The sequence below is a fragment of the Dioscorea cayenensis genome, chromosome 5 (genome assembly GCF_009730915.1).
Source record: "Dioscorea cayenensis subsp. rotundata cultivar TDr96_F1 chromosome 5, TDr96_F1_v2_PseudoChromosome.rev07_lg8_w22 25.fasta, whole genome shotgun sequence".
NCBI classification, from domain to species: Eukaryota; Viridiplantae; Streptophyta; class Magnoliopsida; order Dioscoreales; family Dioscoreaceae; genus Dioscorea; species Dioscorea cayenensis.
The window spans coordinates 29,818,219-29,832,375 of NC_052475.1; the positions used below are offsets into that span (position 1 = coordinate 29,818,219).

The following is a 14,157-nucleotide window of genomic DNA, read 5'->3' on the forward strand; positions in this document are numbered from 1 at the left end:
CTTAGGCCCATTTATCTAAGGAATAATTATTGATAGTGGAACCACTGACCTACTGGCTGATTGATATGTTTCTGAAAGAATTAACATGAAAGGAAAATAAATAGGTTTTTTAGTAAATAAATAAAACAACTATCCAACTTTTCCTAATTTTATTCCTTTCTTTCTTTTCACTTAAATCTAAATCTAATATGTGGGAAAAAACAACCTTAGATCATATCTCTATTTCAAGTCTTAATAAACAATTTGGAAATTACTAATGAAATTAAACACTACATGTTGTTCATTTGATTGTATTTAGTCATTATAATTCTATTAAGTTATTATTGTGAATTTAAATTGGTCTCAATACTATAAAACAAACATAATGAAATAAATATCAAGTAATTTGTTTAACTTAAAAGAAATCTATAATGCAAGACATATGAAAGTTTGTAAGTATAAAATATACCTGATTGCAGATAATCTCAATCTATCAACCTATACCCAAATTTTATTTTAGAGTAAAAAGATGGATCTTGTTACACAATGCATCATATACTTACATACTTTTATAACCAAAGGATAATTGTTTTTTTTTTAATCTAATTTACTGTATAAGAGTAAACAAAAAGTTAATATAAATCCAATGAATGTGGAAATGCTAACAGATGGCAGTATAGCATCAATTCTATAGTCCCAAAGTCAATAATTATGTCTTATCTTCATCCAAAAGTGAGACCTGCACACATGAATTCAAATAAAAATGACTGGATTTTCAAAGATGCTTAAACTAACCTATCATTTTATATCTTATCTGTTCAAAAGGATTGGATTTTCAAAGATGCTCAATTGATTTTTTTTTATCAAAAGAGTACTAATCTATCATTTTATATCTTGTCATTTAGATATTAGTTATAATTTATTTGTAATATGTATTATTCCAAACTTGATTATTGTTATAAGTTCATAAGCTCATTTCTCTGCTAGGTCATAACACTGCAACTACCTTTTTATAGAACAAATGGAAAGCTCACGGATCAAAATAATTATTATTCAAGATCAATCATTGTAGTGTTTGGTTTTCTTTTCAGTTGAGTTGTTGAAGGTAAAGAGTTTCATGCATCAACTTACCTTGTCAACGATATCGTCAAGTAGCTGCATATCACTCTTGAAGGAGCCTGTTGAATTCTTCAACTTTAGAAAAACTATGGGTGACTGAGGATGGCTTGAAATAGTAAGCCCGGGAACATCGAAAAGACTCGCATTTATCGACCAAGGCATTTAAGAATGGTAAGGAATAATAATTGGCCTTAGTTGTTCATGAAAAATAGTTTTATTGTGTTAAAGATTACATTTCCACGGAAAGAGCAATGTTATTCCTCAATGATGCAAGGATGGTTGGGTTCTCTTCCAAGTAATTGGTGCATTCTCTATGTCCGCATATGGAATTCATGGCTCTATCTCAACTATCATAAACTTTTTTCTTCTTCAACTCTCCAAAGAAAGAAAGCCTTTGTGAACTTGGGAAAATTTTTTAATAAAAGTGAAATCTGGAAGGTGGATGTGAAATCATCATTATTATATATATATATATATATATATTTATATGATATAGAGTAAATGAGAGATCGAAAAATGGTCATAGATTCTCATGTTTCTCTTGACCAAGTGAGAGTGTGGACAAAGTCGGGCTCGGGTGTTTCGTTTGTAATATTTTACTAAAACTTTGGTTTGTTTGGTAGTAATACAAAGTTTTGAAGGCAAAGACTTTTATTCCTTGGTCTCATCATCATGGACAATGGCACACAACCATAAATGATCAGTGGCATCACAATTTGACAAAAATGGCAAAGATTCAAAGATGGCAGACCATCAATAGGGGATAAAGAGAAAAACACTAAAGACATTTTTAAAATTTTTTTCTGTTAACTTCTAGTGCTAATCTACTCGAGATATCAAATGGAACATCATTTGGCAATAACATCGAAATTCTATCGAATTATCGGTTATGGAAATTGAAAGCACAGAGCTTTCCTTCGTTCATTCATTCATTCAATCTTTCTTTCTCATAGAGAAAATTCATTGGAAAACATAATGAAGATGTGAAGAAGAAGAAGAAGAAGAAGAAGGTGCACACCTTTTTGAGATCCCATGAATGATCTCAAAGTCGGTTGCTTTTGCATCACGTATACAACGAACAAATAGAAGTAGTGAAAAGAATAATTTAAAGAGAATCAAAGGACATACCGGAACATCACAATATTCAGCAAGCTCTTATCCATAATAAGCCGAAAATGGTATCTTTCCCAACAATCCAGTGGGGCTACCTGACCAGGATTTTGCAACAGAGAAATACCATCATAAATAAAAGAGTAATCACAACTTAGAAAAGTCCATCAAAAGAAAAAGAAAAGGAATTGGGATGGAGTGTAAGTGAGCATGAGAGAGAAGGAATCAAGAGCTCGAGAGAAGTCACCGTGAACCTGGAAATTGCGGGTGAGGTCAGGTCAAGGAGGTTGAGGGCCTCGTTGACGCGGAGAGAGAGGTCGGTGCTGCTATTCTTCTCGGACTCCAAGATAGGGTTGAAGGGCCGCAAAGGGGAGACGGTAAGGAAGGTTAGAAGAGGGAGGAATGCAGCTCCAACGACGGCGGGAAGGGTGGCCGGGAGGGGAGAGAGAAGAACAGAGAAAATGGTTCACATGTCTCATGATTTTCAATGGAAGTAGAAGGAATGGCCACACATGAGTTGCCTCCTGATTAGTATCAGAGTCTTCAGCACCATGCATCTTCATCATCGCCCTCTCCTTTGGTGTATCAAGGTCCTCTCCATTTTTTTGGAGAGTTAGGGTTATGTCAAGTGTTAATTGGTTGTGTGAGTAAGAAATGGATTGTGTTTGCTAATCTTTAATATTAACCGTCGGATAAGATGGTGATAAGATTGTACTTTTTTTGATTTCAACCCTAGCTTAAAAAAAACGAATAGGAAAAATGTGTTCAATGGTATGCTCACTCGCAGGTTATGAGTGTTAATGTGGACCAGCGGCCAACACACCCAATCACAGCAAGCCAAATGTTAAAACTATGAGAAATAGTGATTTTTAGGGGATAGAATTAAGATGCAGTATATATATGGGATGACTATTAAAAAAAATTAACCATATTATACCAGAAACATATGATTGCGAGCCAACGCAAACAAACAAATACTAACACGCTTAATTGTTGTGGTTTATTTCTTCCCTCTCCGTCTCCGCGGGTGAATCGTGTTCCTCTTCGCGAGATCTCTTCAAAACCCTAACACTAGAACTCGCCCTGAGCTCCAATTCCAGGTTTGTTTCTTCATTGTTTTGGTTTATATTCCAATGTTTTAGATCCTGGATCGCTGATTTGAGTGGGGGTTTCTTATGATTTGATTTGAATCCGTGCTCTTCAACAGCTTTGTTTCTGTTCTTAGGATTCATTTGCTTATCCGATGGAATTCTAATCGAGAGTAACCTAATCCTCTTGTTTTTCTTCGCAGAACGAGCTTATTAAATCTTGTAGGGTTTCTGGATTTGGTTTAGTGATGAATTCGAGAAGGCTGCTTCCCAAATCTCTCCATTTTTCTGTTTTTTGAATGAGAAATCTTGATTTACGTTTTCATTTTGCGATGTATTAGCTATTTGTGTTATATAATCTAACCAAGTCTTTGATTAATGTTGCGATTTGTGATTTTGTTTTTCTTGGTATTGACGATGTTTTGCTAGTTATGCTGATCAATAGGGACAGTTAATAGATGGGTTTCTTGTGTCAAGTATCAGATGCTTAGCTTATTCACTAGTGGATGTTTAATATCCACTGTTCTAATAAATAGTTGTTGATATTGTGTTTTCCGAACTTGAAAATGTGAGGCATGTGTGATTTATATTTTGTATTAATTGATCAAAATGTCACTCAAGTGAATGGAATCTTATGGGAGGATTCTTCTGTTTGACTTGCATGGATCTGATGAAAAATGAATTTTTGGGGTGAGATGTGATAATCTGCGTCAGCATTGTTATTCACCATAAGCTCTTCAATTACTTACATGTGATTTGAATATTTGCAGGGACTACCATAATGGCAGAGCTGCTTTATTTGATGGCATTGAAGAAGGTGGGGGTCAGAGCCTCATCCTATTCTTCTCTCGTGAAATAGATGAGCATGAAAAATAAGAGAGCTATTGATGGGCTCCAAGATTGAGTCAATTTCTCTTAAGAGAGTAAGTCATTATTTCTGTTGTTGAGTCATGCATGTGTTTTGATTGATGGCTTTGTAGAGAATGTGTAGAAATTCTTTAAATTAGTTTGCCTCATGGAATTGTTTTTTCTACTATTTTTTAGTCACCTTTAGGTGCGACAATAAAACTGCTAAGTTTTGTACATTCACTTTTTTTTATTTTTATTTTTATGTGCAGACATTATTTTAGTTTCCTAGTGTAAACTAGAAAATCATGACTTTTTGTTGGAATTGAAGTTAACTTCTGTGCTACTTTTAGTAGCTACCTATTCAGTATGATTTTATCAGTTAATACTGGGATTACTAGCAACTATTATTCGAGAATTGCTCAGTGTAGTTTCCTCATCCTTTATAGATTCTGAGATTGACTATTCTTCTATGATTTGTATCAAATTTGTCAAGGTCGCTATATTGGCTTGAAGTTTCACATTAGGTACTGGACTGCCACAATTGCTAAACGTACAATCAATTTTCATTATGATCCTCTAAATTTAGCTCCCACCCAACTGCAAATGTAAGATATCCTAGCGGTAAACTTTATTGCTTTTTGACTTTTCTTTGTCGACGGAATTGCATTTATATCAGGTGTATTCAAACTTTGTGTGGGAAAGTGTATTATGGACAATGCACGTTAAAGTGTGATGAGCTTTTATAAGTTGATGCCATACCCGAGTAAAGTTGACTGATCCTTTTAGTGCTGACTACATCATTTAGGACTTTTTTACGGATTTGTTAATGTAGGTTGCTCAGCATCTGGGTCAGGACAGAAAGGTTCTTGACTTGGCAGGTATTTATTGTGCATGCATACAGATGATCTGCCTCGCTGTCTTATGGACTAATCACCTTTGTTACTTGAGTGGTAAATTTTTGTTCACTAGTGCCAAGCTCAAAAAGTATTTTTCTCAGAGATTTGAGGTGATATTGTCGGATTTATATCACCATAATGTCGAAATGGAAAGGGTAATAGGTTAGTTGCCAGTTTACAAGATAAAAGTTGGTTCCTAACATGCTAAGAAGATAGATAAACCCTAAGGAAAGCATTTTTATTAAAAATTTTATAGAAAGAACCATTTTGGAATTTTGCCTTGAGTCGTGTGACATTTTATAGGGAGCCAGCTGAGCGCACTAGCTATGTCTAACATGTAAAAATGCCTGCATAAGGATTTTATGTTGTATAAAGATAATTCATATTGTTTATTGATTTATTCATGAAGATACTTGAACTATGTACCACACTTGGGGCCCATGCCCTTAGCTTTCAGGTTTTGTATCTGCATTTTAATTTTATTCAATTATGTAGGAATTGTGAAATGTTACTTTGGAAACAAAAATGGCACAAGTAAAAATTGGTTTTTAAATGTTTGACCATGATTTTTTTGTGAAAGTTGTGATACGCAATCAGTTGGTTTTGAAAGCTTGATATGCAATTACTGAAGTAATGATTTGTTAATAGTATGTTGGAGATAATGGTTAGTCTGCCACAGTTCCACATTAATATAATAGATGAATACCTGGATAAAATTTCAGTTTCTTGTCAGCTACTGTGAATCTTGAACAAGCATATCTGTGGTTTTTATTTCATGAAAAAGTGGAATTTTTCATCTCATTTGCCTGTTTAGTGGGCCTAAACTGAATTATCAAAATAGCTCATTGGGACTTAAGCTATTAAGTTTATATTTGAACGGTTCAGATTGAAACCTGATGAGCTCAGGTTGTTGAACAGTGTTACATCCTGAAATTTGTGATGATTTTCCATTCTTTATCATAAGGAGTAAGCATGTTTTCATCCGGAGATTGATTTTGTTTCATTTTGTCAGAGTATTCTACTGTAATCCTTGTTGACATGTTATGTTCTCACTTCTCACAGTTGACAGGTGATATACATGAGGAGGTGGATAGTCACAACTGTATGCTAGACAGAATGGTACTCTCTCTCTCTCTCTCCAAACAGACACACATGAGTGTGTATATGCTTGTACTTGGAAAAGCATAAATATGGCTAAACTAAATTTTTATCAACTATAATAATATTATTAATTTAGTTTGATTTAACGATTTGTAAAAATAATCAAATTATATAAGATTTGTTTATTTTTTTGGTTGATTAGTTCATGTAGGCCTAGTACACTATGCTTTTATATTATTGAACATTTTATTTTATACAAATTTCATGATTGTGATTCAGCATGTCAAAGGCCCAAAACTACTTGTTCCAGAGCCTTCTCGGGTCCATGGTGGCACGCTCTTGCAGATCTCTGCAATGGTGAGAGGGTCAGTCGTCTTCCTCTTTGTCTCCTGCATCCTCTTCTCCACTCCTCCTCCCTCGCTGGCAGCCGCAGCTCTTCTCATCCTCTCCTCGCTGCTCGTGGTGATTGAGATCTCCACCCGAGGGCTCCCCGCATGCCTCTTCCAATTTAAAACTAGGTCTGATTCCTTACCTGCCTGCGTAATTTGGAAATTTTGTTTGATTTAATTCTGTATTTGTTCGAATTTGGGAAATTTTTTATTCTAGGGCTCGTTTTGTTCTCCCATTGAGATTTCTTTTAATTTTTTATTTGTCAGAGATTGTTGTAGTTTAAATGAGATTAATTGTGAATGAGGGGCGGTGGATTTATTGATTTTATGTGAAGCATTTTGATGTGTATTATTTCAGTTAACTTGTGTTTGAGTTTGATATTTGGGCTTAGTGTAGATTGTGACGAACTGTGAACAATAATTTATGGAGATTGATGCTGAGATTGTGGATAATTTATGCAAATTATTGAAAACATCAACCTTCTGCTCTCTGCGCTTTGACACGTGAGTTAAAGCTGTGATAGTTCTCATTGCTTTATTTAGGGTATGAGATGGTTGCTCAAGTTCTTCCTTTTTATGGAGAGAATTTTAGTGTATGGTCACTTTTATTAACTTATTTTTAAGTTGGATATTGATCTTTTAGAAATCCACCGAGTGCAAGTTTTGAAACCTAGCCATTTGCACTTAGAATAACTTGTGGCTGGTTTAGAGTGGTTCATTTTTACACTCATTTGTCATTATAAATGCTGATTTTCTTGTGCATTTTGTGAACAAAATTTGAGAAATAACTTCTTTTGAAAGCATCACACTTGGAGATACATAGATGTCAAGTAGAGCACTTTCGAAAAACATTTCATTTGCTGCATACAATGCTTACGTCTTGGGTTGGTTGTTTTCATTTAGATTGTAAAAATGGTGTTTATTGTCCATTATTTGATTAAACTAATTATATGAGATTAAACAGTCTGGTGAAGGGTGTAATAATTGTTGAAGACTATGAGATTTATAACTTCTCTGCAGGACTTCTGTAATAAATCTCTTGCTTTTTAGGGCCTGGTGCTTCATCAGGGAATGCTTCTTGGGTCACGTTACAATGCCTGCATGCAATGCTATCACAGTTGATACTGGTGTCTAGGGCAATATCACAACATCATGTTGGATCTGAAGGTATAATTTCTTATATTTATGTAACGCATGGAACTTAATAGTCTCTCAAATTCTACTGTCATATCTGATAAAGTTTTTACTTTTGTTCTCTAAGGTCCAATAACATTACATCAACCATGTACCTTTGCCCCGATCATATATCTAGAGTCAAGCTATTTGTACCTACTGTCTTGTGTCATAGATGCTGTATTATGAAGATTTAACTCTAATGTAACTTCAAATCAAGCATGTAATCAGTTCCTATTGGAAAGTTAAACTAAAAAGAAAAGGATGGAAGCTCTTTCCAAGCATGGCAAGGAATGAATATGAAAGCTAGTTTTATGTGTATTTTGTTGGAAGGAAGTTCCTTAGTGAACTAAATTTTCATGTATTTCACTTGGTTCCTATAAAACAGACATGAAACAATAGAACTTTTGCATTGATTTTATTGTTTCAATACTCAGTTCTGATATATTTCTTAAATACTTTCAAATGCACTGTTATTGTTGTTGTTGTTGTTGTTGTTGTAGTTATTCTATTTCTGTATTCACATTTCCACTTACTATAGTTAGCATCCTATTGTAATCTTACAGTTTGGTTCCATATTTGCAGATTTTTCCTATATGGGCATGCTGTATTGGGCTGTGTCTGCATGCAGCTTTGGTGTGCTAATATTGTGTTCGATGCTGCAAAACTTACCTGGTGATACTAGTTCACGATTAGGGGGAGTTCCGGCCTCTACATGTTCCTTATTCTGCACAATATTTTATATGTGTTCATGCTACTTGTCTCTGACAGCAAAATCATATGCTGGTATGCTTCATATCTCCTTTAAAACCTTTTCATCATTTAGCAGAATAATTATCATAGATGGTTGGTTTACTCATTACCTTGAGTTTGCAGATTAATTGATAATATTTCAAGATATAATGACAATACCTAAGAATTATTTCTGATTATATAACAGCTTGGCATGCAACAATGAATTTTAGCGTGGTATCTCTGCCATGGAATTGCTACTGTAGCACTTATCCGCATATTCTTCATAAGTTTCCATATTGTGCTTCCATAGGTGAGCATGTTCTTTAATCTCTCTCCTTGTCAACCTGTTGAAATTCTCAACAGTTTATGATTTTATTGATTTGATTACTATATTAAGCTTTAGGATGTGTAGGCAGTCATTTTCCAGTGGAATGTGCTTTTGCTTTTTGTATAGATAAAAACATTGGATGTTGGCATGTTATATATCACTCAATTCTAATCATATTATTATTATCTCCTTTTTCTAACAAAAATTTGGGTTGATTTTTCTTTTGTTGGTTAGTTCTTTCATCTTGTTATTCTGTACCTAAGAAGGCCGGAGCAACTTCCGTAAGTATTGAAAGACCCTCAGAGAGCATTAATGTAGCTGAGAATATACCATAATTTAGTGACAAAGAAAAAGACTTAAAGAAATACTTCTCGGTCTTCAAGAATTGAAATTGGTTTGATTTACCCAACTTAACCGGATAGCGTAAGTTAAATATTAGCTCAACATCTTTATTCCATCCATCCTCTTTGTTGTTTTATCACTATTGGCAGCACAATGAAAATCTTAAAGAGTGTTGATGCCAAGACAAAAAGAGAAATAAATGGCTGACAATGTTGTCAAAAGCATCTCGCCACAACAGTTTGGGGGTGTATGACTGCTCTAGGCATTGGCCGATTGATCCTTTATAGGTTAATTGACTGCCTAGAAAAAGGAGGCTGCTGCCTTGGCTATGCCGATCCGATTAATTCCTGCCTACAACTTAATCAGCTGATTAATTAAAAATATTTCAATATAACCCAATTTCAGTCTAATCCAATCCAATTGGGGCCAATTGCCAAGCTGAACCTGTACCCATCTGTCATTTATCCAAATCCATTAACTAACTAGTACCTGTTAAGAAACTTACAAGTTAGTTGATGGAGCATTACTGCTGTTGATAGGTGAAGATCAACAAGGAAGATAGCTCCGTGCATAAAGACTGGAGTTAGCAAAGACAAGAAAAATACCTACAACAATCCAAATGGAAAATGACAACATATGAGCACATAGAAGGTGATTCTGGAAAAATGGAAGAAAGAAAATGATTACTCGTTGAAGGATTATGAGAATGCAAATGGTAATGGAAAATGAGATAGGAGAGTAGACAGAGACACTAGAATCCTTGGATTGATACCTATGGGGTAATAGCTAATGCCCATTTTACATTTTTCTCTTTGGGTAAACTTAAGACCATGGTGAAAGTTTTGTGCTTAAATGAAACTGTTGACCATGCATATATTTCTTAGTTGATGAAATACTTTTGAGAATTGAAGTGTGTTTTGCATTTATTTGCTAGAGTTTTAAAATAAATTTTCTCAATATTGTGCAAGAAACTCATAATACTTTTTAATGTTCTATAAATTTTACTAAAATATCACCGCCTAGGCTCCCTAGGCAGTGCCTAGACAATCAGGGCTTGTACTGTCTAGGCACTGCCCGGCCACCTTTGACAACATTGGACTGATGGCGGCATAAGAAAAATACTATAAATATCATCATGGTCCACCAAGTCGTAAATCTTGCTCCAATCTCTATCTGTCTGAAAATGCAAAAAGGAAAGGGTAAGGATGTATCGTAATAACAGAATTGATGCCTTGGTGGTAATTTCTGTAAAGTACAAAACAACCTCCAGAACACTAATTTGACAATAGAACACATTCAAATTTTCAAGAAATGCCATACTCCATATGGTTCTATCACTTTTATTTTTACATAGTTGATGTATATATGAAAACACCCTCTGGATTTACCAGCATTATTTTTACTTGCTGATTGATTACTGTCTTTGGCTTGATTACTTCAACAGTTGTAGCTATTTGAATCTTCTCATGAGGAAGCACTCCTGGTCACTAGTGGTCTGGTTCTTTACTCTGGTGATATGCTGGCTATTTCCCTTTTCAAAGGTGTTTCTTTTCTTTGGAGTATTGCTGTTCCTTTATTCTTGCTCCCCGTCCTATCTCTTGAATGAGTTTGGAAATAAAGATATTCAGCAAGCTAATTTATTTGTGAACTGTTTGTCAGATTCTGTCATCCTTATTGTTCATGGAACATGCTTTTGTTGAATATGGAACTAAAAGTGAAATTCACATGGTTTTGCAGGTAAGATCCTTTAGAAACTCCCTATGTGAATTATAGTTTTCCTCCCAACATTCACTGCTCATAGTGATTTAGAGATGGTTCCTTTTCAATTTCCTTTCAGGGAATGTTACTTGGGATTCTCCTTTTCCCTTCATTTTACAAATCTGTCCTATACGTTGGATGTCTTCTAACAAGTTCAAACAAGTCTGGAGCTCAGCTAGGGAGAGGATGGGCATATGTAGGGATCAGCAGATCTATGGTGTTTTACTTTTCTCTGATAGCCATGTTGATTCTGATTGTTCCGGCATGGATGATGTTTGCTAGAGGGACTTTCTATATCCATCCTTTACAGTGGTATGCTTCTTTTGAATTTGTGCTAATTGATGTGAGATTCATTTTCCATTTAATATCTTGCTTTTCTAAAAGAGGCTTATTGCACAAGTGAATTTCAGTTTCTTTTTCAATTGAACCATTTAGTCTTACCGGTAGCGTTTTCCAGTTTCTGTCTTGTGAATTTTTACCCCAATTCATATGGCATTCTATTTTTTATGGTAATCTATCATCCTCACTTTGAGCACATGAGGGCAGCTTGACCTACATCTTGTGGTGTACCAACTCACTTACCATGATATGTATATGACTAATTGGCAGCAGTACTGTATGCTGCACTGTAAATTTTTTAAGTGCTTGACATTAGAAGTGCCTATCTAATTTTTAATATAATATGGCTTTTTGGCAGGTGGTGGTCATCTTTGTGTTCACGAACCCCTTAAGCGAACAACATTATGTATTTACTGGATATCTGTGATTTGTGCATCTGTTTTCCGCTTTTACAATATTTCAAAACAAAGCAAGATAGAGAGGATTCTTCTTCGGAAGTATTACCATCTGCGGCTGTGCTTGTGTTTGTGCCTGCTATGAGGTAATATAAAAATAAAATATAACCTGTTATTTATTTATGTGAGGGAGGATGAAGTGGATTGGACCTTTTGAACAACACTAGTACCACAGGGTTTCTGATTATTTTTATGGTGCTGTCATTCTTCAGCCAGCTTTTCTGGACCTTTTGAACAACACTAGTACCACAGGTCTCTATTATTTTTATTGTTCTGTCATTCTTCAGCCAACTTTTCTGGATCTCGATTTGGTGCTGCTTTGGCAGTTTTCCTTGATAATGGAAATGATTCGAGTAAGTTTTCAATAATTTGATGCTTATTGACATTATTAAGTCATTGACAGCTTTCGATCGCATGGTACTTGTGAGATGTTAGTACTTTATTAATGCTTTAGTCTTTACATATAAGGCAAATGCCATTGCAGTTGTAACCTCTGTAGTAGCTGATTCATACAGTGCCTGAAGCAGTTGAGGGTAGGCACATACAGTGTAGTATCCAGTGAGATGTTGTTTGAAGATTCATGCTAGTTTCTCTTGTTTCCCACTGCAGAACATTGAAGTGACGTATATTCCAGGATTCTAGAAGCAAGAAGGAATAAACATAATATAGCGCTTTAAACATGACTGATAAAAATTGTGTGTTTAAGTCCTGATTCCGGTTAGAAGCTGAAAGACAGTCCTGTCATGAGAAACTGATTTCTTGTTTTAGTTTTCTGTTTTCTCTTATCATCATCTTTGTGAGCTATTTCCATTTCATTACACTAGTAACTGCCCCAGCAGGCATATTACACCCGCATCACCTAATGAAGCTCTTTCCTCATAAAATCTTGTTATTCCTTTGTGCAGGTTTGGGCAAATCGCCTTTGGGTCATATTGTCATGCGTGAGATTCATGAACGCTTCTTTACTCGATCACCGTGACTCCAGAGATTCTTGTCATCAGGCTGTATGATATCTTTTCGCTAAATACTTTAAGTAGAGTTGATATCACTTTGCACGATGTAATGTTAATATTCCAGTTGGTCAGCACATTATTTTCCTTTTTAGTCATTTTTCTCTTCCACTGGCGCCTGTGCCCTCCCAAAATGGATGAGCTCTGGACATAATGATAGTAGCGGCTTGGTTCCTTTTGCTGGTATCTTAAGCTTAGGAGTGGGGACACAAATGGCAGGTATTATCCGTTACATGTTGCTCCTTTTGTCTGTATTTTATTCGTTTGCTTTTGAACTCTTTGATGAGCTCAACATTGGTATTTTATCATAAATAAATAAATAAATAATCAACTCAAAAGTTTTGGTTCTTCCAGGCTTCTATGGTTGGCCACAAGTATGGTGTTCTCAGGTGGAGCAAAACTGGCAGTGAGTAAATAACTTAATCCTATTTATTGTTTTGTGAAAATCTTCTTGTTGACTTTGTAACTTTCTTATTCCTGTCTACAGAGAAAAACTATCGAAGGTACAGTTGCTGGCATAGCATCTGTCTTGGTGGCATGTTTTGTTCTCCTACATCTTGCATCCGCTGGCTGCTATACTTCTCCCAGGTTCTCTCTCCTTCCCACCTTTTTCATGAATAAGAAGATAGGTTCAACCATGGACTACAAAATTCAAGTTCCAATATTTGAGCAGTTGTTGATAAATATTTGTTATTTTGTCACCAATATACCGTACTCGGAGTGAGAAAAAGCTCCTTCTTAGTAAACCTGATAGCCAATCAAGGGCTGTATAAAAGATGCTCCAAGAAATCTATACAAAGATAACCAAAAATTTCTCCAGAATATTGGTTCTATAGCTGTTCAATTTGTACCAAGATGAATGTAGTTCTTGACAGGTAGATCTTTGGAACCCTTAAATCCCAATTTGCAGATTTCTGTAGTATGAGTGGAATCAGTGGATGGACCTGATTGCTCCCCAATGCTACTTTGACTATTTGATGTGTTTTATTCTAAATACAGGACATGGTTATAAGGCTGTTTTTATTCCCATGGTTATAGTGGGTAATTTCAAAGGGTCACCTGACCAACTTTGCTTCCTTGTTCTTCTTGTTTCGACTTCTTTTTGGCCACAACTGGCTTCTGAAACTCATTTTCAACGTGTGCAGCACTGGGTGCCATTGCTTCTGGCAGTAAACATTGAGTGGCTTATTGGAGGCGATACTGCACAGCTTGATAATGCCTTTATTCCCTTGTATTCTACAGCCTTCTCTGCCTGTAAAATGTGAAACACGCTAATATTGAAGGTACGCACCCCAGTTTTGTGATATCCCACGCTCAAGGGCATTCCTCAAGCACCATAATGTATATAGGAAAACCTTTCTTTATGCACTAACGATACAGTTATATAGAAGGTTCTATTGTATCATAAGTTGGAACACTGATGGGCATAATATTCTTTTCTGTTGCATTTAATGAAATTCGTAATACAAAATAATGTTGGGACTGC

General features: G+C 35.3%; 1 protein-coding gene and 1 long non-coding RNA gene across 2 annotated transcripts; both read left to right on the forward strand.

The window, feature by feature from the left end:
* Positions 1-7,633: 7,633 nt before the first annotated feature.
* On the forward strand, positions 7,634-8,666 carry LOC120262367. Its single transcript, XR_005536766.1, has 3 exons — positions 7,634-7,698; positions 8,290-8,490; positions 8,645-8,666. It is a non-coding gene; the product is annotated as an uncharacterized LOC120262367 (long non-coding RNA).
* A 1,648-nt stretch (positions 8,667-10,314) lies between these two features.
* Positions 10,315-13,929, forward strand: LOC120260243 (dolichol kinase EVAN-like). The gene is given in 13 exon segments (XM_039267683.1): positions 10,315-10,347; positions 10,560-10,673; positions 10,769-10,846; positions 10,947-11,200; positions 11,587-11,729; positions 11,949-12,014; positions 12,065-12,078; positions 12,567-12,665; positions 12,767-12,886; positions 13,026-13,081; positions 13,161-13,253; positions 13,813-13,898; positions 13,901-13,929. Coding segments are annotated over 13 exon segments (1,185 nt in total).
* The last annotated feature ends 228 nt before the right edge of the window (positions 13,930-14,157 follow it).